The sequence below is a fragment of the Dreissena polymorpha genome, chromosome 1, assembly GCF_020536995.1.
Source record: "Dreissena polymorpha isolate Duluth1 chromosome 1, UMN_Dpol_1.0, whole genome shotgun sequence".
NCBI lineage: Eukaryota > Metazoa > Mollusca > Bivalvia > Myida > Dreissenidae > Dreissena > Dreissena polymorpha.
This window is the reverse complement of record NC_068355.1, coordinates 51,067,277-51,093,077: the sequence shown is the minus strand read 5'-3', so window position 1 is coordinate 51,093,077 and position 25,801 is coordinate 51,067,277. Positions and strand designations below refer to the sequence as shown.

The window sequence follows — 25,801 nt, the reverse complement described above, 5'->3', positions numbered from 1 at the left end:
GGACTGGGCAGGCAAAGTTAGATAACTCTGGCGTGCATTTTGACTGAATTATGTGCCCTTTTTATACTTAGAAAATTGAAAAGTTTGGTTAAGTTTTGCGTTTAGGTCCACTTTTTTCAGAAAGTATCAATGCTATTGCATTCAAACTTGGTACACTTACTTACTATCATGAGGGGACTGGGCAGGCAAAGTTAGATAACTCTGGCGTGCATTTTGACAGAATTATGTGCCCTTTTTATACTTAGAAAATTGAAAATTTTGGTTAAGTTTTGTGTTTAGGTCCATTTTATTCCTTAAGTATCAAAGCTATTGCTTTCATACTTGAAACACTTACTAACTATCATAAGGGGACTGTGCAGGCAAAGTAATGTAACTCTGACTGGCATTTTGACAGAATTATGTGCCCTTTTTATACTTAGAAAATTGAAAATTTGGTTATGTTTTGTGTTTAGGTCCACTTTATTCCTACAATATAAAAGCTATTGCTTTCATACTTGCAACACTTATTAACTATCGTAAGGGGACTGTGCAGGCAAAGTTATGTAACTCTGACTGGCATTTGGACGGAATTATGGACCCTTTATACTTAAAAAATTGAAAGTTTGGTTAAGTTTTGTGTTTTGGTCCACTTTACCCCTAAAGTATTATAGATATTGCTTTCATACTTGGAACACTCGCAAACTATCATAAGGGTACAGTAAAAGGACAAGTTGCATAACTCTGGATGTCATTTTTACGGAATTATGGCCCTTTTTTGACTTAGTAACTTTGAATATATGGTTAAATTTTGTGTTTCGATCCACTTTACTTCTTAAGTATCAAGGCTATTGCTTTCAAACTTCAAATACTTTCATGCTATCATGAGGTAACTGTACCTGGCAAGTTGAATTTTACCTTGACCTTTGAATGACCTTGACTGTCAAGATCAAATTATTAAATTTTGCTAAAATTGCCATAACTTCTTTATTTATGATTAGATTTGATTGATACTTTGACAAAACTACTCTTACCTGACATACCATAATAGACTCCACCCAAACCATCGCCCGTGTCCCCCCTCCCCCCCCCCCCCCGAATCCCCCCCCCAATTTTATTTAATTTTTTTTTTTTTTAAGATCATCTCACAAATGACCACCACACCCTCTCACTATACCCCCCCACCCCACCCCTCCCTTAATTTTTTTTTTAAACGGTTAAAAAACAAAACTATTTATTTTGATTATTTTATGTTTGAAATACCGTCCAACCTTCGCACCCAAGAAACCCCCCCCCCCACCCCCCCTCCCCCCACCCGAATCCCCCCCCCCTAATTTTTTTTTTTTTTTTTTTTTTTAAGATCATCACACAAATTACCACCACACCCTCACACTATACCCCTCCCCCACCTCACCCCCCCCCAATTTATTTTTTTTGAAACGGTTAAAAAACAAATATTTATTTTTATAATTATATGTTTGAAATACCGTCCAACCATCGCACCCAAGAATCCCCACCTCCACCCCCCTACCCCCCCCACCCCCCCCCCCCCCCCACCCCCCGATTTTTTTTTTCCTTTTTTTCGCATTTTTGGAAGATAATGTAATAAATGTCCACACCCCCACACAATGCACCCCTCTTCACTCCACCCCTCCCTCCTTTGTGATTGAAAATGAGAGTCCCTTCACCTTTACAAAGAAAATAGATGAGCGGTCTGCACCAGCAAGGCGGTGCTCTTGTTGATCTTTGAACTCAAAGTGTGACCTTGACCTTGGAGATATCTACATACTTCTTTCCGTGCAGCACCGTCCAATGATGGTGAACTAATGATTTAAAATCTCCCAATGAACGACATAGTTATGTCCCGGACAAGCACATTTATGGCCATTTTTGACCTTTGAACTCAGTCTGACCTTGACCTTGGAGATATCTACAAAATTCTTTCGCGTGACACACCGTCCAATGATGATGAACAAATGTGCCAAATGATTTGAAAATCTTACAATGAACGACTCAATTATGGCCCGGACAAGCTAATTTATGGCCTTTTTTGACCTTTGAACTCAAAGTGTGACCTTGACATTGGATATATCGACGTAATCATTTCGCGCAACACACTGACCAGAGATGGTGAACAAATGTGCCAAATGATTATAAAATTTCACAATGAATGACATGGTTATGGCCCGGACAAGCTCATTTATGGCCTTTTTTGACCTTTGAACTCAAAGTGTGACCTTGACCTTGGATATATCAACGTAATTCTTTCGCGCGACACACCGTCCAATGATGGTGAACAAATGTGCCAAATGATGTTAAAATCTCACAATGAACAACATAGTTAAGGCCCAGACAAGCACATTTATGGCCATTTTTGACCTTTGAACTCAAAGTGTGACCTTAACCATGGAGATATCGACGTAAATCTTTCGCGCCACACACTTTCCAAAGATGGTGAACAGTGTGCCAAATGATTTTAAAATCTCACAATGAACGACATAGTTATTGCCCAGACAAACTCATGTATGGCCATTTTTGACCTTTGAACTCAAAGTGTGACTTTGACCTTGGAGATATTGACGTAATTCTTTCGTGCGACAAACCGTCAAATTATGGTGAACACATGTGCCAAATGATTTTAAAATCTCACAATAAATGACAAAGTTATGGCCCTGATAAGCTCATTTATGGCCATTTTTGACCTTTGAACTCAAAGTGTGACCTTGACCTTTGAGATATCGACGTAATTCTTTCGCGCGACACACCATCCAATGATGGTGAACAAATGCGCCAAAAGATTTTAAAATCTCACAATGAACAAGATAGTTATTGCCCGGAAAAGATTTCGGGACAGACAGACCGACAAGTGACGCCTAAATAGCTCCAATTACCAATGGTAATAGGGGTATAATAATTAAAATGTTTATGATCATATGTGTTTATCACTTCTGTAAATTGAACTTGCGAGAGATATACGATCAGCTGTTGGATATATGATATATTCACAGGGGCTGATCCAGGATTTCTGGTAATGGGGGGGGGAGGGGGGCGGCGGGATATTGAAAGATTTGCTGGGGGTCCAGGTGGCCGCTAAGGTACGCTGCGTCCGCCCCCCCCCCCCTCCCCCCCCCCCTTGGATCCGCATATGATTCATCGAATTGATCTCGACTTACAGTGTCTTCAAAATCAATAGTTTTCGAGCACCATGTAACATAACCGATAAACAATTCTGAACCTCAAAATGGCCTTTTGCACGGTCATATCAATATTTTTGGTTGTGTGACCTTTGATATAGAACTGCTGCGTTTAGTGAAAATTACCTTACTCAATGATCTATGTTTATTTATAGATCTTTACCTTATTTTATTCATTCTCAGACAATTATAAACGTTGTGTTTGCAGGATAATCATGCGCTTTGACACGGCGTGTCCGTAGCTCAGATAATAAGTTCGTCAATACCAGCGATGATTGTTGATTTATCTATTTTTAGAAATGCATTAAAGCCACAATGTGTTACGCGTACGAGATGCAACTTTGCTTTAAAACATAGCTATCTGTGGCCAGCGTGGGTGTCAATGATGATTTTTACATCATCGTCAATAAGGTGTCTTGCCTCTCCGCCTAACAAGAGGTATTTTTTCATGGAGCTTGCAACATTAAAAAAAAAAAGAAATCCGTGGGCACAGAGTGATGATTGGGAATGGCAAACCTGTTTAAAAGTCCTAATGGACTGTTCCAAGGCGGCGAATCCTAAGTATAAAAGTGTTTGTCGTGCGCTTTGTTTGAGAATTTTGATTTTTAGTATCAGACTCAATTATGCGCAGTCAAATCTCCACGTGGAGGTTTATATAGGACGAAGAGATGGGTGTTTATGACATTTTGTTTTAACAAATCGCACACTTTGATTTTACGCATTAACGTATGTGCTGAAGTACTTTTATTTGAAATAAAATTAAAAGAACTATAGGTATACATATATCTGAACACGTGAACAAGGCGTGCTGCAGCACGCGTGCTCTTGATAACGTGGGTCGTTTATTTGTAAGACAAAAATAAACATCAATTTCGTATTGGAATGTGCTGTCAGTTTGCTGTTCGTTTGAAAGAATAACAGTAAACATCGTAGCCTATATATAATGTATTAAAGGTATATGTATTGGTCATAATTACACGTATGTTACTTTAACAACCATTATTATTTTTTATTTAATTTTACATGAAATCAAAATATGAATTATCACATTAAAAATTCATTTGATAAACTTTTAAGCATTGGACGCATTTATACAGGATATAAAGTTGTACATGTATAAATATCACACATAAACTAGATACATTCCAAACAAAGAAAACAAGTGCATCACAAACAAAATAATATGTAACTATTAAAATAAATAAACATGATGGTAACCCCCAATAATTTGTGAAATGATTTATGAAACCGTTTGCATGAATACTTAATATACAGATTTATCTAGGGATATGTCGTCACTGTAAGTAATGTCACAGCAAAACTGGAAAATAAACGTTTTCTGCTCAGAATCTTTATTACAAATTAAGATGTTGATATAAAACTTTATAAATAGATACCTCGTATACAGACCTAATAGGAGTGTGCACAGATGGTTGATTTCAAGGTCACCGTTCCGAAATATTGAAATATAGCTTTGGCTTAATGACGGGATATTGAATGACGCTTTTTTCCCAAAATTGTAAACGTATCTTTTATGTATTGCACTTTATTTAGGATTGCTGATGGGATCAGTTCCACGCTTATCGATACTATAAATAAGAACACACGATTTAACGAAATCAAGTAGTACACAGCTATAATAATATACGTTTGCATGCTTCTATGTCACTAACGGCAACACAAATATGAGAATAATTCCAATAAATTAATAAATTAAACATTAATATTTAAGTCAATGTCATGAGAAGTGATATATCACTTTAATTTTTCATTTTTGTACAAACCCAGTTTCGCACCAGCCTTTATTTTGTTTTTATTCAAATGTTGAACAGGAAATGGATTTAAAATCCTCGCGTCTGCACTGTGATCATTAGTGTGAGAGCCGAATTCAGAAGTAATGCTCAGATGCCGTTTTTTCGTGTTAAAGTGATGGTAGATATTTGCCTTTACTTCCGAGTTCACCTTGAGGTCGTGTTTCTGCACGGTCGGCTCAAAGTTGTACGACAAGGATCTTGCAAATCTCGGGAGTGATCGAGCAGTTCTCAAGTGATTGCTAATAAGACGCTGTTGATTAAGATCGTCTTTTGTTTCACATGCCGTGTCACTGTCAAAAGCTCCAGATCTATTCAAATCTTTTTTGTCGTGTCCATCAGTTTCGTTTCCATGAACTTCATCTATGGCTCCGTGATCTGTTTTAGTCGTTTGATCTGTCGGTTCGCCATAATCTTCATTTATTTGACACTGCATTCCTTCTTTGTCATTTATAGAGCACTTGTCAGATATCTGACTTTCTAGGCTACATGACTGCTCCGACTCATCTTGATTGTTGTTAGCAATTACATCATCATCTATATTTGCACATGTATCCTTCTCCTCTGGATTTATAATTGTGTCCAGAGTCTTCTCTGGCACTTTCCCACAAATGGTATCGTTTTCCAGTTCAGAACGGTTTTTTAAATCTTCACTGACCGCACTCGTGTTTTCCAGTTCAGAACGGGTTTTTAAATCTTCACTGACCGCACTCGTTACACCTTCTGTAAGGTCGACACTTAGGCGTTCTTCATTTATGACTGCAGGGACAGACAGCGAACGACCCTTACGCCCCTTCAGGATTTTTGCCCGTCTACGTCCACATGCTGATGTTTGAGACTGAGAAGTACCCGCTTCTTTGTGAACATGACTCGTGGCTTTGTATTTTGTTTGTTGAACAAGAATGCATTTTGTCTCTCCAATTACCTACAGGAAGAAGACCATGTTAATTCAGCAATTGATTATAGTGTATTATAAGTGTATTATATTGGTGCATTTATCAAACATCGTTTTGCATTCTTTACAATCGCGCTCGTACTTTGAATTTATCATATTTCCCCTTTCTCTAATGGACTGTTTTTCCAAATGTTAAATAAAGATCACTTTGTCAAATAATTTGCAAACACATTATCTGTATTACTGCAGTTGCATATATTGTAGAATAACACTTAAACTATTAGATGTATGTGTAATAAGATACCTGAGGAGTAATCGAATCCAAGAAGTCAAAAGTATTGCCAGTATCTATAGAGATGGTTGTTATGGTGAGGGGGTCAACCCTAGAATTGTTCTCTGCAAGTTCAGATCTGATACTGGACTGTCCCTGGACGTCGTTAACTGACCCTTATAGAAAACTACTTAGTTTAGTACGAGCATGTACTGAAACATTAATATATACGTGTGAACTGCATATAATACTCTTATGACCTTTTTTTTATTTCTGGAATATATCCATTCAATAAATCAGGGATCATGTGGAAGAAAGTTATTGACTATTAAACAGGTTCAAAAGCGAACAAAATAAACTCAAATAAAAAATAAAAAAAAAAAACTTAAATGGGCATGTTATTTTATGTGAAATTTATATAAACAGAAGTATAAAATGTGTAAACGATGTGCATTGTATAATGAAAAATAACGCGTAACATGTCAAAATGTGATGCTTGTAAAGCAACTGAAATACAAACACAATTCTTTATTGAGAATAATGCATACCCGTGACTATGATATGCTGATGTTTTTTGTGCTGTCGCTTCTGGGACGCATACTCCCTCTGCAGGGCGTGAATATCCGTTGTCATGGTCACCGCGAACCTGAATGGTACGTATTATGTTGAAATATCTGTATACATTTTGGCCGAAATTATTACGCCCCAATGTTCGCAGCAAAAATAAGTGACCTAAACGACTAGGCCTGAAATATATTTTTACGTAGAAAATGTTAAACAGATGCATACAAGTATTTCGTTTAAACATTTACCATTGAAATAGTGTTTTATGTGCCAAAATACTGACATGCGATGTATGTGCTTTTTCGGGAGCAAAAATACACATAAAATACAAACTTCGCCTGTAGACCTAAAATATGTGATCCAAACTACATACCTCGAAAACATGTACATAACCATTTTAAACGATATATTCTCTTAAAAATCACATATACATTTCTAAAAACGACACTTTAGCCGACAGATATATATATACCACAAAAAAGATCTAAAGTAAATATGTATTATTGTATTGTGCTTAATGAGTTTTCTCGTTGTCCATATACAGCAACGTCGAAATGTTGGCGTTGAAAATTCCCACAGTAAGTACTTTGTCTTTATATTTATTTAGTTAGTTATTCTTAAATACAATATTATGCCAGTGTGTGTCAGTCTTTGACGGTACTAAAGGCACCATCAACGGACATGACTGAATCTGCATTATCTGTTTCGTCCCTTGTCAAATGTAAAAGGACAGATACAATAATTACCTTGTTCGATTTCCTTTTAGCTCTTTACATTGCGGCAACTGTTTTACTATTTATATCGTCCACCGAATAAAAGTGAGTGAACTTATCAAATTTTCATGTAACTTAATATAAAAGTTGTATTCAAGAAGTTTTCAGCTACAATATTTTTCATGTATGGTGTTTTCTATGGACAAAATAAATTAAGCTTAGTAAAATGGCAGCACATGTTAAGCTGTATTTCAAGCACTCTTTTCAACATAAATTAAAAATATAACTTTTTAGTTAACTTACATATACAAACGTGAATTACCGCTGTGTTACCTAATTGCCCAAATGTAAATACAAGGCACTGTATAAGCAATATCTAAATGACACTATAATTTTATAAGCATACCATCGATACTGTAATCATTGTACTATTTAATACTTGTAAAGACAATACTTTACTAGGTGCTTTAAAGGGGCCTTTTCACAGATTTTGGCATTTTTTAACTTATTCATTAAATGCTTTATATCGATAAATGTAAACATTGGATCGTAAAAGCTCCAGTAAAAAATCAAGAATAAAATTAAAAAAAGGAAAAGAACATTGCCCGGACCAGGTTTCGAACCATTGACCCCTGCAGTCCTGCCAGAGTCCTGAAGTAAAAACGCTTTAGCCTACTGAGCTATTCCGCCGTGTACATATACATGACGTATTTTATACCTTATATAAGCAATCTTCGTAGTTACACAAAATTTAACGACAAAAACAGAACTCTCCAAATTATTCAATCGTTTCGCGTTGCAACGCTTTATAATTTTTAGGTTTTAAAATCGTCAAAAGATGCATATAATGGCTATATTAGACCATGGTAAATGTTCAGTATTACTGTTTCCTCACAAATATCATAACTATAACGAAAATTTGCGAATCTGAAACAACTTTTTTCATTTTTGTCAATTTACCAAAGCGTGAAAAGATCCCTTTAAAGCAGATTTAGCAACAATACAAATATAAACATAAAAACGAATTCTACATAAATATTTTCTTTGGGCATGGAAGTAAAAACTGAAATTACAATCATTGTTCACGTTGTTATGAAACTGGCATGGACGATACAAATAATTATTGACTCGCACTCCATATTCATTAATTATGTAACACAGAATACATTTATCGGTAAGCTACTTGACAACAGCTTGTAAAACATAAACTTTCATATTGTTAATAAGCTCGTATAAATACATGATCATGCAATTCGTCACTAAAATGGATACTTCAACTTATATATACTTTTATTCCTCCATATACAAGACACGGAGATCAAAACACAATATAACTATATATAAACAATGGTTAGATAGATACAAACATAAACGCTATATATAGATGTTAATATCAACATCAGCAAAAAAAGAGAACTTTATAAACAATATTATTTAGTAAAACTGTGTTATGTTACGAAGAAGAGTCTCCAAGTTGTCCCATCTAGGAGGAAAAGCGAAATTCTAGACAGGGAGCTAGGAGTATCGTGATATCACGATCATTATATAAAGTTAGAGAAAACTAGTTGTTGTTCTTGATACTGGCATTGTTTAGGTCAAGCAAGGGTGATTCCTTGATAAAGTGCTTGTGGAAACAGTGCATCTTGTTATAAATCAGGTTCTCACACAGCATACTAGGGTTGTAGAAACAAAACAACGATTTACTGACATTTAACAAGATGATTATATGGTAACAACTGCCAGGGTATGTCGGCTAGCATCGAAACTCAATACTTCCGTCAATAATTGTGGCCAGATTTGCACAGGCAACATCTGTGAACACTGGTGTAAAACTAGAAGTACAATTAGTCTCATGTGGATAACTCCACGAAATAGTATAATTTTATATGATATGCATGATTATGCAGATGTAACAGGAAAACATTTCGCACCAAGGATCTTAAAAACACAAACATGTTCCTTCATCACAATAATTATTGATAGACTTTGGGTGCCTTTATTGAAACCCAACCGACATTATACAAGAACCAGCTTTTTGTCTATCCAATAACAATATACTACTTATCTGAATACATCTGCCTTCATGATGAAATACAATCCTCCATATCTTAAACTTTAAAAGTGAAAGTACTCTTCGTTATCAAGAATGGCGTGTGAAAAGGTATGTCAATACTTTTACATTGTCAACGTTAAATTAACTTAAAGATTTTCGAAATATTATTCGCTTATAATCAGTTTTGTTAGTTAACAGATAAATCAGAAGTGAGCGAGGCAACCAGTTTATTATCTGATTTGTTTTCGTCTGAGATGACGTCCATCTGAGATGAGATGACGAACATGTTATCATCAGAAAATCTCCCGTAACTTATTAATAAAAATCTATTGAAGCAAAAATCTGACAATCACCAGACAATTTCCAGAAGCTAGACATTATTAAGATGTTGGGCCACGAAGAATTATAGCAATTCATAATCAAACCAAGTAAAAATGGACAGAGGGAACTTCTAACACCTAAAAACAGACCAAAACTATGTAAACCTATGAGTATACAAAAATAGGCAGCAATTGGGTATTGCAGATCGGCCAGCACACCGATTAGTACCTCGTTAACATGGTGTAAAAATACAACACTTTACTGGTATGTTGAGTGATATTACAAGTAACAATTAATCAATTTTAATATAAATCTGAGAGTTATTCTAATAACTTATAATAACAGATTAAGATAAAACATTACAATTCGTATAACAATGACATAAAAAGAGCAGCCATGTTACACAAATACTATGATTAAGTATCATTTGGTGAGAATATTAATACACGGCATGCTGTGATAAAGGCGTTATCTTGAAACATTCAAGGAAATTTCTTTTGCCAATGAATGTCTGATCGTAGGATAATTTATAATCTAGATGATATTAAAAAAAACAGGCGAAATGTCCATGGCATATGTTGCACCGAGGCATACAAGTTATTCGTTTTAATCGAAAAATGAACATGCAAGCATAATTTAAACACACAAATTGTTAACTGAAATTTTAATGATTGGTAATTCTATACTTTTGAATAATATAATAATATACTTATGTTATTTACAATTATTGTAATATAGGCTATAACATTCTTTTTTAGTAGTTACATATATAAAAAAATCACATATACCTACCTAATAAATCACTCCAATAAAACAATTACCACTGTTCTGTTACTTAAAAAACACGGATTAAAACCAATTAATCATGTACAAACTCAAATAATGTGTACTATTTCAAGCAGTATTTGAAAAATGAAATTCACAACCCGAGTAGCCACCTTCAGTTAGGTGGTTTAAACCTATGTGATACTGTTGAAACATATCTGCATACGATTTGTATATTAATACATGTAAGCAGGCAAAAACAGTAGTTCATACATCCAGCCTCCGTACAGCAAGTTGCTGTCTCTTCCGTTTTTTCCAATAGATCTATCCACAACCGCAGAAGCCGCAGATGCTACCTGTCTGGTGTAAATGTATCAAAGCCGCATTAAACCGCATTAAACGGCATGTGGGACTGGGAAGTATTGGTGATTGCCCATATTTGGAAAGTCGTTTGCGCAAGGTTAACGCAAACACGCATGTGCTTTTCTTAACATTGTATGGGAAACTGCAGCTACCATAATTCATGATGAATTTGGATCCTGTTTGTTAATATGACAGAAACACAATTCAGTTCGAAACTTCGTTACAATCAATTTTTCGTATAACTGGTAAAGTCTAATTAATAGACATGTGTGCACTACTTTAAATGTTAACAATTTTTAAATCTGTTGCATAGATAATAAATGATATCTTATTTAAAATAAGATATCATTTATTATCTATGCAACAGATTCTTGCATATTTATACAAATATTTTATTTATCGGCATACTGTAGACATTGACAAATAGGCAGACATGACGTTCTTTCAAATACCACTCCTAGAGCAGCTGATCATTGATCTTATTGGCGACTGTATTATTAACTTGTTTTACAATAAAGGGAGAATAAGCTTGGTGAATGTTTCGTCACAAACTGAGGTTATTTGAAGGAGGATTTCTGAAATCATAGTTGATTTTTGTCTGGGCTGGTTGTTGGCAATCTTTTAAATGAAAATTTCTAGAATGACAACCATATAACAATTATTTGTTTTCCGATTTTTTTTCACCTATTCTATCTACTTTTGTAATAATATTTTGTAGCCCCTCTCTTCTTATAGTATTTGTTTTGTTGACACCTTTGCTAGTAAGTTAATGAGATCCCTGATTCCCGTTTGAAACAGCTTCAGCATTTTTGTTATCTTAAAAACTTCAAACTCGTATGTACAATTTCTAGTATTGAAAATTATTTAATTATTTTTTTTCAAACGTTAATTGAAACCTCAAACAAGCGAAAAGTCAAATTTTTGCTCTCAGACGCAAATGCCAGAAAAATGAAAAAGAACGTGACGAATTTAATAGACGCAACATGATAACAGACGGTGAAATAAGACTCGTCAAATAATGTTTACAACAAACTGGAGCATTTGAAATGACCACAGGACCTCACAAAATGACTTTATGATATAGTTAATTGTTATTAAGTTTATTGATAATCAAAATTATGCATAAACATACGATATAACACCAATCATATGTTGATAAAAAACCTTCGAAAAACCAATTATTGTGAACGCACATGTAGTACTGATGTACAGTAATCCTGAACGCTTCTCCAAGACAACTGCAGGCTACATGGCCTGTTAAATAATTCATTTTATCTATCTTTCACAACGTAGACATATTTCAATTATTGTGTAACTTATAATTCAGTCACAAAATTATTCGTATGCCGAATATGTTCTCTAAAGACATGCTTGTAACAATGAAAATACAAGCACCAGTTAAAATGCTCCTAATTTAATAAAAGGCGAAATTTAAGACAACTTTTCAATGCAAATGTTGATAGTGCAATTATATCCTCAATGAGCAAATTGAATTAATTATATTTCATTGAGTTTTAGAACCATAATTGGTATAATTACTATAGGGAAAATACCAATATAGGATTAGCAGCATTTGTGTAGCACTCTTTTCCAGTTGATTTTTTTAGTAAGCAGACATTTAATTGAATAGATTTTATCATAGATATGTAACAATCATGCGGAAAACATTGAGTTACTTCATTAAATGACTGTTAAACATATTGCATTACTTGTAATTGTTGTCTTTTAACTGATGACGCATTGGTAATATTCATATAAATATAGTGACCATGTTTGTATTTAATATAAATTGTCTTGACAATAGGTGCTGAACACTGGTGTAGTATTGATCAAGAGAGATTCATTTAAAATCGGTCGTATTTGTTAAAACCGTGCTCGAGTTGTCTTTATGAACAGACTGGCATCATGATTTCATAAATATACTACTTTTTGGAAACAAAATAACGACTTGTATGACGTTTAAGAAGATGATTATATGGTATTCTAACACGGCACGCGACTTGTTTTCTATAGACAAAGAAGGATATCAAGTGTGGGTTATTCTGCATTCTACCACGGCACGTGACTTCTTTTCTATGCACAAAGAAGGAAAACTACTGTTGGTTATTACCCCGATATACCAACGGTTGTTTTAAGTGACGTCACTTTGATTGTCCGCGCACAGTTTATGAATGAAGACGACGTCATTTGATTTTAGTTGTTGTGGTGACGTCACGTTTCGCGGAAAAGTGGAGGACGTTCGGTTAATATAATTCCCATTTATAACCTTTATATCGCGGATAACTTTTTTAATTAAATCGTGTTAGAATCGAAATAATCGACGGGTAACCGTTGGTTATTGCGGTAATAACCAACGGTATGTCGTTCCGATGCTTGTTATCAAACCACTCGGGCTACGCCCTCGTGGTTTAATCCCTACGCATCGGAACTCCATATACCGCAATAACCAACGGTTACCAGTCGATTATTTCTTAATCCTACCACGGCACGTAACTTGTTTTCTATATACAAAGAAGGAAAACTACCGTGGGTTATTACCCCGATATACCAACGGAGATAAGTATGACGTCACTTAGATTGTCCGCACACTATTTATGAATGAAGACTTCGTCATTTGATTGTTATTGTTGGGATGACGTCACGTTTTCGCGGAAACGTGGAGTACATTCGGTTACATTCGAGAAAGATCTCGTTTATAACCTTATTAATGAAATCGTGTTAGAATCGAAATAATCGACGGGTAACCGTTTGTGGTCAGATATGAGACGGCAACATATGGAGTTTCTTTTATACAACTAGAAGTTCAATAGTTTACGTAATGAGAGTTACGATATCTGATTAAAAACTCATGTTTTAACAAGTATTGTTTCGGTTTGAAAGAACAACCCTAAGAATAAGTGTTACATTAACTATTGCATTAAAAAACACGCCTTATCACTAATGTTTGTTTTTTTTTTCACAATTAATTATAACCCTATTTATGAAATATTGACTTTAAAGCTCAATTCTCCGCCCATCAATTATAAATTGGGAATATGCTTTAATTACAAACAAATTATTTCAAAGAAAAAAAACATAAAAATATTTTAATTTCTGTGCGTATTTTGTGAACTTTCGTGAGTAACTCCATAGGTAAACACTGAATTGTGTTTCTTCTTTTTTGTAAAACGCGCACGTTTTATACATATAATGTACACTCTTCGTACTGCGATATTTTACCATATACATGTATATTGCACAAGCGAATTTTTAAACATTAATGTACCGGGATCCAACCATAGCGTTAGTACGGTTAAACTTGTTAGGAATATATTGCGAGCATGCTTCGCATGATATACATGTATGCAACGTTTCATATCTGGGCAGTGATTCACTAGTAAACGCTGATTGCCAAGCTGTGCAAATGTCATAATAGCTCGTTACATAAATTCATAGCAACCATATACAAAGATATTGTAAGTATGAAATGAAATTTAAGGTTGTGAAACAGCTTTCGAGCGTTGTATTTCAGAATAGAAAAATGCACTAACGTACGTAAACCATGGATGAAACAGTTCAACTATACATGGATAAATGGCTGAAATGATATAACATGCTCTAGAATTAAACACAGAGGAAACGAAGTATACATAATTATCCCCACGCTTTTCGGAGAAAAATTGGGGATATTGTGGTGATGTCCGTCCGTCCGTCCGTCCTGGCCACCTGCTCCTCCTACACTATTAGCACTAGAACCATGCAACTTACATACATGGTAGCTATCAGCATATGTACGACGGTGACAGTGACGGAATCTGACCCCTTGGTCAAAAATTATGGGGGTTGGAGCGGGGCCGGGTCAGAGATTTTCCTGCGACCGCGATTCGAAAAAGGCTCATAACTACTGTGTCCCTTCAGATATTGCTTTCATATTTGGTATGCATGTGTATCTGGATAACATCTATCCATGCGCATATTTTTTTTCACCCCTGTGACATTGATCTTGAACTTTGGGTCAGTATTTAGGTTTCGAAATCTGCGACCGCGATTCGAAAAAGACTAAGAACTACTGTGTCCCTTCAGATATTGCTTTCATATTTAGTATGAATGTGTATCTGGACAAGACTTTTCCATGCGCACAAAAATTTTGACCCCTGTGACCTTCACCTTGAACTTGGGGTTAGTTTTCAGGTTTCGAAATCTGCGACCGCGATTCGAAAAAGGCTCATAAATACTGTGTCCCTTCAGATATTGCTTTCGTGTTTGGTATTCATGTGTATCTGGACAAGACCTTTCCATGCGCATACATTTTTTTACCCCTGTGACCTTGACCTTGAACTCGGGCCAGTTTTCAGGTTTTGAAATATGCGACCGCGAATCGAAAAAGGCTGAAAACTACTGTGTCCCTTCAGATATTGCTTTCATATTTGGTATGCATGTGTATCTGGACAACACCTTTCCATTCGTATTAAAAAATTTACTCCTGAGACCTTGACCTTGAACTTGGGGTCAGTTTTCAGGTTTAAAAATCTGCGACCGCGATTTGAAAAAGGCCATACCTACTGTGTCCCTTCAGATATTGCTTTCATATTTGGTATGCATGTGTATCTGGACAACACCTATCCATGCCCACACAATTTTTTACCCTTATGACCTTCACCTTGAACTTGTGGTCAGTTTTCAGGTTTCGAAATCTGCGACCGCGATTCGAAAAAGGCTCATTTCTACTGTGTCCCTTCAGATATTGCTTTCATATTTGGTGTGCATGAATCTGGACAACACTCTATGGGCATACAAATTTTTACCTCTGTGACCTTGACCTTGAACTTGGGGCCAGTTTTCAGGTTTTGAAATCTGTGACCGCGATTCGAAAAAGGCTCATAACTTCTGTGTCCTTTCAGATATTGCTTTCATATTTGGTATGCATGTGTATCTGGACAACACATTTACATGCGCATAAAATGTTTGACCCATGCGACCTTGACCTTGAACTTGAGGTCAGCGTTCACGCTTCGAAATCTGCGACTGCGATTCGTAAAAGGCTTTTACCTGCTGTGTCCCTTCAGATATTGCTTTCATATTTGGTACGCATGTGTATCTGGACAAGACCTTTCCATGCGCATGAAATTTTTTACCACTGTTACCTTGACCTTGAATTTAGGGTCCGCGTTTAGATTTCGAAATCTATTATGTGGTTATCTACCCAATCAGAAGAAGAGCAAGCATTTTCATCGGACAACGGAAATTTTCAACAATGAAGCTTGTGTATTGAAAACACATATAGAGTTACACAGTAGTGGCGCAGAGATGTATTTAGTAGTCAATTGTTTGTGTTAACTCATCTGTGAAATGGTTTAGCTCATCCATTTAATGTTTATACAAGGGATTATAAAATATTGGCGCAAAGGGACACCAGTATATAAGAGAAGAGATAGAATGCAGTCAAGCATAAAAGCACGAGAAACTCATGGAATAGAGCCTCAAGAATCTATAAAAGGGCTGAAACTTTCAATTCGTTCAATTACACTTTTAGACTCATTACTGAAAATCTGTCAAAATGTTCAAGTGGGAAAAATGTGAGAAACAATTTAAAGCAAGATGGACTTTGAACAGGCACATCAAAGACAGACATGAAATTCAACATTTTCATTGTTGTGTACAAGATTGCGATAGAAAGTTTCTGAGACGCTACTATTTAGTCAACCATTTAACCTCAAAACATAACTTTTCCAAAACAGAAGCAAGAAGATTGGCTATAAGAAAGCATGTTCAGCCATCTCATAAGTCATTCCAATGAGGATGACATGTACATAATGGGCGTCAGTGAAGTTGATTCAGTATTAGATTTGTTAGGAGAGCAGGATGAGGAGGAGAAATTAGGGTACAGATTTTCACTCATTTTTTTAGGTTATTTTACATTAACTTCTTCATTTTTACACCGAATTACTTCAAATTTATACTGAAAATCTCATATGACAATACGGTAAATCTCAACTATGCATGGCCCCATTACCAACCCTGGGGCGTCCCTGGGTCAAACATGTGGCGTGGGGATACGCGTCGGCCTCTGCCGCGCCATTTCTAGTTTGTATATGTTCCCAGAAAATTAAGATTTTACATTTCATACACTGTTTCCATCATAGTTCATTTCTTAGTTGGACTATCCATTTGTAACAATATATTGTGAAAACTAAAGTATGTTTAGTTGTATTGGTGTCATTTTGGTTACCATATTATTTGCCAAACGACTGAAATAGGGTCAAGGTAACAACCGAGTCTTATCCAGTAGAATAGCTAAACTTAGATACTCAGTTCATTTATCAGGAGCTAGACATTAGTTCCATTGACAACATCACGTTAACCAATATAGTTTTGAAAATAAAATGTGTATAAGTAAAATATGAAAACAACTTGTACGCTTAATTCATGAATGGCATGAAATGAAACCACGACACCGTGCTGTACAATTATAATAGTCAAGAACAGTCGTCACAGCTTGTTTGTTAGGTTTTCTCTATTTTGTATTTTTAATCGTTGAGATTTGTTACAAACAAAACCAACATTAAATAGTTATCTTGGCTATTAGCCGATGAAATGTGTTTTCTTCCAGATCATCATTTCAATTTAACATCATTATAAAAGACATTTAGAACTTGTCTTGTTCAAACTTGGCGATTAAAAGGACCTGTCACAAATTTACAAAATTGAAAAAAAAATGTTTCAGATTAGCAAATTGTTGTTACTTATGAAAAAACAATATTACTGTACACTTAAACTGCTCCATTATGTGCATTTTCAACGATTTAAAACCGTCACAATCATAAAGCGTTACAAACTCGAAACGATTGAAAATGTTGAGTTATCGTTATATTTTCTGACACTATCTGGATTGCTAATATAGTATAGAATACGTAATAAACTGAAGTAGCCCAGTTGGCCGATTGGTATTAGAGCTATACCTTAAATCCAAGGCTCAGTGTTTCGAGTCCAGGTGTGGTAAGCTTTTTTCTTTTTTAATTTTTATTATTGTTTATACTTGAGATTTTTAGTTCCGATGTTTACAGTCATCAATTGGACGCATTTAATAACGCATTTCAAAACAATCTGAAATATGTGAGCAAGTCACTTTAAATTAAATTTTATAAAATGAATACAATATTTTGTTCATGAGATACATGGTTAACTTGATTCAGAAAATTGAAAACATACTTGTCGAGCTATGAATAATAACATTAAATTAATTATGTAGGAGATTATTTAACTAAATGCAGCATTAATTTTGAGTCAAGGATACTTGGTTTGAAAAAGCTGTAAAAGCTCCAAGCGTTCTTTCATGCAAATGTAATTGGTTTTACAAATATATTGTTTCATTCTTTCGTGCATTTGTTGCTTTGAATTATTCATGTGAAGTATAATACACTAGTTTGAAAGGATTGAAATATTTGGTTTCAGGTTTTGTGAATGCTATTCAAGATAAAAAGTACACCATATAGTGAACTTTAGCGCAATCAACGTTATATGCGCATTACATAAACAGACACTGAATAACGATACTCAATTGAACGAAGGCTTCCTGAAAAGTATTGGTTTGCAAACGCATTTGAAAATACAAGTAATATTTCATATGAATATTTTACTGAGTGATATTTTAAAACGTAGTTATTGAGATACATTCAACAAGACGTATTTTTCACACACAAAAAAAACAATAGTTCAATTTTTACATTGTTAAAATTGTTTAGATAGTCTTATGGTATTTGTACGAGTCGTACACATATTTTGAACCAAACTGTATGTGGTTATACATTTTAAGCTGACATCAACGTGTCCTTAAATCAAGAATTTTTTATCAACCAACGTATTCAATGTCATGAAATATACTGCTTATAGTGTACCATTTCGGATATTGAAGATGAATACGGCTAAAAAGATGTCTGTTTCCAGTCACTCGACCGACCTTTATTTTTGGCTCCGACCTTAAACCTGTCTGTGGTATTCCATTTAAAGTTTTCTGTCATTTTGCTATATCCGATCATATTTGCAAAATAAACGTTAAAGTATAGAGAAACAAATAATACAGAGAGAATCAGAATTATCTGTCACTGAACGTTCTTGTGTCTTGTGAAAAAATAACGAAACGAGTTTGGCCGACCCATCATAAATATATTGTTATTTGTGGAAACAGATATTTATTATCGGTAGTATATATTGGATATAGATCTAGTAATGTTTGTATATATATTGCCTAACATTTTTCCGTAGGTTTAACTGTTCTAGAAAAAGTGTAAAAACAATAATTCTATACAAACCATTATGTTTACACAGTAATTTGACCAATAAGTTGTACAATGAAAGATATATTATCTTTTTATGTTAATATATTGATTGATCAGGCTATGTGTATGCGACAAACACTCAAAATTAATTAATCAATTAATTTATGCAAAAAGTTCATATTTTATTTATATTAAGTTCAAATGTTTATTAACTGCTAATTTTATAAATGGTTATAAGAGCAAAAGATATATATGTAGAGTAGCCTATTTAAAGCCTGGACGAAAACAAGAACAAGCAGACAAGGTCTTATACAACAGTTTACTCTATTAGTTAAATGCTAACTGGCAATTAGTAGTCTGTCTCACATAGTAAGCAGCCACATTCATGTTTTATAGTATAAAACTTATTTATCTGGCTAAATATTTTCGTAAATGTTAAATTAACATCATGATCAATATCTCATTTAATTTTTGCTTTGATCTGCGAATCTGTTTACAAACATAAAGTACGTGTTTCATTAATTGGCCTTACGTAATTATTGAAAGGCACCACGCCAACATACACCCTATGTTGTTTTTTGTAGGCCAACATAGCCTCTATCTTGTATTTCAACATACAATCTAAATTGTTTTATTTGTATGCGTACATACACTCTTGTTTTGTTTTCTATGTAGACAAACATACACCGAGTGTATGTTTGCCTACATAGAAAGTGTATGTTTGCCTACATAGAAACAAAACAAGAGTGTATGCATGGGCGTCCGCATAAATTATCCTAGGGGGGGGGGGGGTTAAGGTTTTTTTTCCCTTTGCCGCCGGAGGCATAGAATATTTTGAGAATAAGGCCAGATCATGGTGCATCATGAAGTATATCTGGAAGGTTACGAGTTAGGATTTGGATTTGATAAATTGACTGTATTGGAGTGGGTTATACCTATTTGTTTCTCCTTTGATCATATTGACTTTTCTCATATAGAATCAAAATACAGTTTACGTAATACCATAGGAACTGTGAAAGCAATCATTAAGTATTTCATAGAGAGCCCTAAGAGAAGACGGCTAGTTCCGAACACATTGTTAAGCGAAACAAGGTGGACTGCAAAGTAAAAAAGCATACGAATCTTCGCTAACCATTTCATCGAAATACGCCGTCAGTTAGAATATTTAGCGCAAAACGAACATAATACGAAAGGACGACAGACCGCACATCAGCTATGGACGGCAAGTGGAACGGCGACATTTGTGATAACGCTCCACATAATAGCCAAATATTCGTCCATTTTAGAGCCCATAACGCAAGCACTTAAGGCTGTTCAATTAGACATGATCGATGTCAAAAAAACACGTCGATAATCATTCTGACATCGATGTTCACCGATCATCTAGAAAATGCGGATTCGATTTTCGCGGAGGATATATTCGGTAAGGCATGAAAAACAGCCGAAGTCATTGGTGTTACAATGACAATATCACGGCAATGTGGCCGTCCAGTACACCGAGCAAATGTTGGTGGAACCAGTGAAGAATACTATCTACGCACCATTTATATTCCGTGCATGGACTCACTGATCCAGTCTCTAGGAAGCCGATTTTCTGAATCTTATATGCCTGCGTTCATGTTATATCAACTCCATCCGAACCATATAAAAAATTTCGATCGATCAGACTAAAGATACAGTCCGAACCATCGACGAATTTTATCAAATCGATAATTTTGAACAAGACGCAATGTCATGGTACGACATGAACAAGAAGGAATCCATCAAACAGAATGAATAAGATTGTGTTTACTTGGTCAAAAAACGGATTTGTTTCCGGCTGTGCGTGAGGCGATGATCATATTACTAACCCTGCCCGCCACCACATGTACGGTGGAACGATCATTTAGCACGCTGAGACGAGTAAAGACATGGCTAAGATCCACCATGCCCGACGACAGGCTCTCAGGATTATGCATGATGAGCGTTCACAGGGATCGGATCAACACTGCCAAGAATATGTTTAGTCATAAAATCGTCGAGAAATTCGGCAGAGACCCACGTCGCATTCACTTCCTATTCAGGGACTGAATAAATGTTAATTGATTGACTTCTCCCACGATTTCGCACGAATGAATCATGTTTAAAACATTGTTTTGAGAGTAAATAAATTGTGCAATAACCGCATCCATGACTTGTTTACATGTGAATGGGAGTTGATGTTCGTGTGAAACTAACTAAGGGTCATTCTGACCCAAATTGTTCAATTCAGGAATCATATTTGTACACGTATAGATTTTTCCATATTCAACTATCTTTTTCGCTCGACGATTTTCCATGGGGGGGGGGGGGGGGGGGGGGGTCAGCTGACCACATTTGCCCCTATGTGCGGACGCCCATGAATTACACTCTTTCTTGTTTTATTGTATGCCAACATAACCTCTACATTGTTTTATTTGTATGCCAAAATAACCTCTTAATTGTTATATTTCAATGCCAACACACACTCTACATTGTTTTATTTGTATGGCAACATACACTCTATATTGTTTTTGTGCATGCCAACATACACTCTTCATTGTTTTATATGTAGGCCAACACACACTCTACATTCTTTTATCTGTATTCCAACGTACACTCTAAATTGTTTTATTTGTATGAAAGCAAACACTATTATGGTTTTATTTTATAGAAGAAAAAAAAACGGTAACATACATCACACCTCCCCTCAGCTACAATGCTCAACATAAATCTGCTGCCACTGCCGTCGTTTTGCCCATTAGATGTGAAAACACCAATCAGTTACGATTGCACCAATCTGAACGCTTCGGACAGTGGGCTACACCACACGATCGCCGTTATGGCGGAATAGTCCGAGGGTTCCCGATTGGTGACAGCACTTATGGAAACCACAGATGCTACCTGCCTGGTGTGGCCGTATCAAAGCCGCATTAAACGACTGCGACATGTGGGACAGGGAAGTTCTAGTCACTACCAACATTAGACAAGTCTATTGAAATGTATTACCAAGCACCACGCATGCGATTATTAAATTGGCAAACAAACTTGTAAATATTTTTACATTGCTTAAATATACTTTTATAGATATTTTACATACTTACATATAAAATAGAATATGTGACTGGTATTTCCTGTTTCCTGTGATCACCAGCTTTCTAATGCTCTCGTTATAATTTTCATCGATTTTCTGCGGGGGAATAATTCATGGCAAGACTGCTGTCACTTGTCCTTGAACATGATTAATATAATGAGGACATTGACTGTCACAAACATTTTTTATGGCATGTTTTATTTCTTGCCTCAAGTTCTATCAGCACAGCTATATGGATTTTAACACATACACATAACGCAATCAAGAAAACATAATCAAAGTTATCGAAGTTCTTAACTCCATGATCTTTTTTACAAATCTGTAGCGGAAAAATTCCAAGTTTAATATGCTTGACACAATTAAAACTAATCTCCTCGTATTTGTTATGTGGAAGACACAGTCAACAAAACACGATTCATTAGGTCTTTATCATTTTAGCACACTTGCAATGACGCAAGCAGTAAACCGAAACAAACGGCTTTCATTATTCATTGCACGCCTAGAGCAGTATATTGCTCAGATTCAATTTATCTGATAGAAAGAAAACATCTTTGTTCCAGATGGATAATTTCACAGCTTTTTTAACAATAAAGAACATTTCTACCTATCTCACTGATCCTGGATCACTTGTTCGCGTACTTTTAAGAAACATAAATTAATATGCTTGACACAATCAAAATAAATCTCCTCGTATTTTTTTATGTGGAAGACACAGTCAACAACGCACGATTCATTAGGTCTTTATCATTTTAGCACACTTGAAAGGAGGCAAGCGGTAAACCGAAACAAATGGCTTTCATTATTCATTGCAAAACTAGAGCTGTATATTGCTCAGATATTTATCTGATTGAAAACAAACGTTTTCGTTCTAGATGGATAATTTCACAACTTTTTCAACGATAAAGTACATTTCTAAGTATCTAACTGATCCAGGATCACTTGTTCGCGTACTTTTAAGAAACATAAATTTGAATAGTGTGTTGTTGTTTTTTGTTATTTCTTTAATAAATGTATATTATCATATGACTGTGATATCATTCAACATCTGTAAATGCATGTCTTGTATGAATTTCTCAAATACTGAAACTGAAGGACGTTTTTGTACAATTTTTTCATTGAATATTGCGCCCAGTTATGGAAATTTTGGACTAAATGCATATCCGTAAAGTATCGTCCCAGATCAGCATGCATATGCTGTCCGCACATGCTCATTAGAAAGGAAGTGTCATTTTTTTATTGAATTTTTAGTTTAAAGAAAGTCTCTTCTAAGCGAAAATCCAGTCTAGGCACAGAGTGTCATCCCTGATTAGCCTGTGTACATCCGACAGTGGACGAAATGACACAATGCGGCCAAAACTGATAGCAGTCCAAACTCCTTCTTTACGTTCATAGACGAATCAACGTCATCAAACTATAAAAGGTTGAGTAAGATGTACAAGTAGTTAAATGGGGTTTTAAAAAATGGGACTATATAACATGAAGTGGAAAAAAAAAACAGGAAAGGGGCCATAATTAAAAAAAAACTCGTTGGAGCCAAATGTCCTTTCTTTATGACCATGTACACATAAATGTAATGTAACTGTGAAAGTTTGAACATGATCCACTGAGTAGTGAAAGAGGAATTGAAAACACAAGCGTCATTGAACGATATATTCACTTATGATATACGGACAAAAGCGATAGGTCTGTCAAAACTTGACGCAGCCCGAATGTTTCGTTCAAGATCATCTACACATTAAGGTCATTAAAATGTCAAAGTTTGAGTAAGATCCACAAAGAAGTTTCAGCGGAGTTCAAAACACAAACTTCGTGATGGACGGACAAGGAACAAAGCATATCGCTCCATGAAGGCATAAAAATAACAATGTAAGTGCGGTAGAATAGAAGTTATAAGAGGTTTCGCTTTGCAACATATCAAACGAAGAACATAATGTGTTCTGTGATTTGCCTGCTGTGGCTGAATATTGATCTGTGAGTAGAGTCAAAGAAATCGAGCGTTATTATCAGAGCAATATTACTTAAGGGAATATGTTCATGTTGGAAAAACCATTGAGTCTGGCCAGGCCAGTTTACAATGCCACGTGCAGATGTCGTTTGGCTGGGAAAACATAATGAATAGCGTTGTTTTGATCAGTAAATTGTTTGCCCAATGCTTGGTTTTGTAACAATTTCATCAGAACACACTTCATATGAAAGGCCTGCTTATTTAAAAAAAAAATGACCCGTTCATTTAAATGGTTATACATGCGATCACAAAAAATGAGAATATAGGTTTGGTGGATTTTGATAGCACGTGATTTCAGACAAGTCTGACATGGCGTAGGAAATGGCTTGGCTTTCCGAGCCGTTTCACACGCCCTATCAGACAAGTCTTACAAAACATGATATTAAGAGTCACTATGCATATAATTTATTCTTGTTATGCCACTATTTTATTTCAAATTAGACCCACAGTAAAATAAAACATACCGCATTTAGCAATGCACGCAGGCTAATCAAGGACGACACTTTTTGATTTTATGGTGTTTTTCGTTTAAAGAGTCTATGGTACTGGGATGACAATTAATGCATATGCATTAAGCCCTGTTTTCCCACAATAAAGCTTAACTTATCTTTTATATGATTTAAAAAAAATATATATAAGTGATAATAACTTCAACGTAACCTCGCTGACAAGGCAAATAAACAAAATTACTTTTAAATCAAATAAACAACCTATAGATATAGATTTCACTTGGTTGTGTAAGCTCAGGCAGTCATCAACTTTCTGTTCAATACTGCTCATCCGTGCAAACATTACACACAGTTTATCATCAGTATTTAGGCTTCCATATTCATGTTGTGATATTGAATGCTCCTCACCTTGACTACTTTGACTGCCCGTGTTTACTCGTGCCCGTTTTCTTGAGTCGTCCATTCCTTTGTTTGCTTGAACGTTGAACTGGTTTTCTGTCACAAACACGTCATACTCACTGTTATTGTACAAGTTTTTATTGCTTGAATGATCCATTGTTGCACATCTTATTTAATGCTATATAAATATTATAAAACGTTTGTCTTGGTTGAATAAATCAAATAAACAACCAATGAGTTCTAAATTTTGACCTTCTGGCATTTTTAGTAAACATCTAAAAGGGACCTTTTCACAGTTTGTCATTCAATGCTTAATATTGATAAATGTAAACAATGGATCTTAAAAGCTCCATTAAAAAAACAAGAGGGCCTGAATGGCCCAAAGTCGCTCACCTGAGATAACAAGATATTATTGGGACAAATCTTCTGACCAAGTTTCACGAAGATCGGAAAATAAATGTGGCCTTTAGAGTGTTAACAAGGTTTTACTATAGCCATTTAAGGAAAAATGCCCCTCCCCCTGGCGGCCATGTTTTTCAACCAACGGTTATCATTTTCGAATTCGTCCAAGATATCATTGGGGTGAATCTTCTGACCAAGTTTCATGAAGATTGGAAATAAATGTGGCCTCTAGAATGTTAACAAGATTATACTATAGCCATATGAAGCCATATAA

The 25,801-nt window shown here is 35.3% G+C and overlaps 1 protein-coding gene across 2 annotated transcripts; it reads right to left on the bottom strand.

Moving 5' to 3' along the window:
• Positions 1–4,251: 4,251 nt before the first annotated feature.
• On the bottom strand, positions 4,252–22,636 carry LOC127880343 (uncharacterized). Of its 2 annotated transcripts, XM_052427755.1 has the most exons (4): positions 22,283–22,636; positions 6,696–6,793; positions 6,181–6,323; positions 4,252–5,906 (listed from the first exon to the last, which is right to left on the bottom strand). In XM_052427755.1, coding segments are annotated over exons 1-4 (1,224 nt in total). In that variant the 5' UTR covers positions 22,285–22,636; the 3' UTR covers positions 4,252–4,925. The 2 variants fall into 2 exon arrangements, with proteins under 2 accessions (XP_052283715.1, XP_052283716.1); XM_052427756.1 differs by lacking the exon at positions 22,283–22,636 and having other exon boundaries at positions 6,696–7,076.
• Between the last annotated feature and the right edge of the window lie 3,165 nt (positions 22,637–25,801).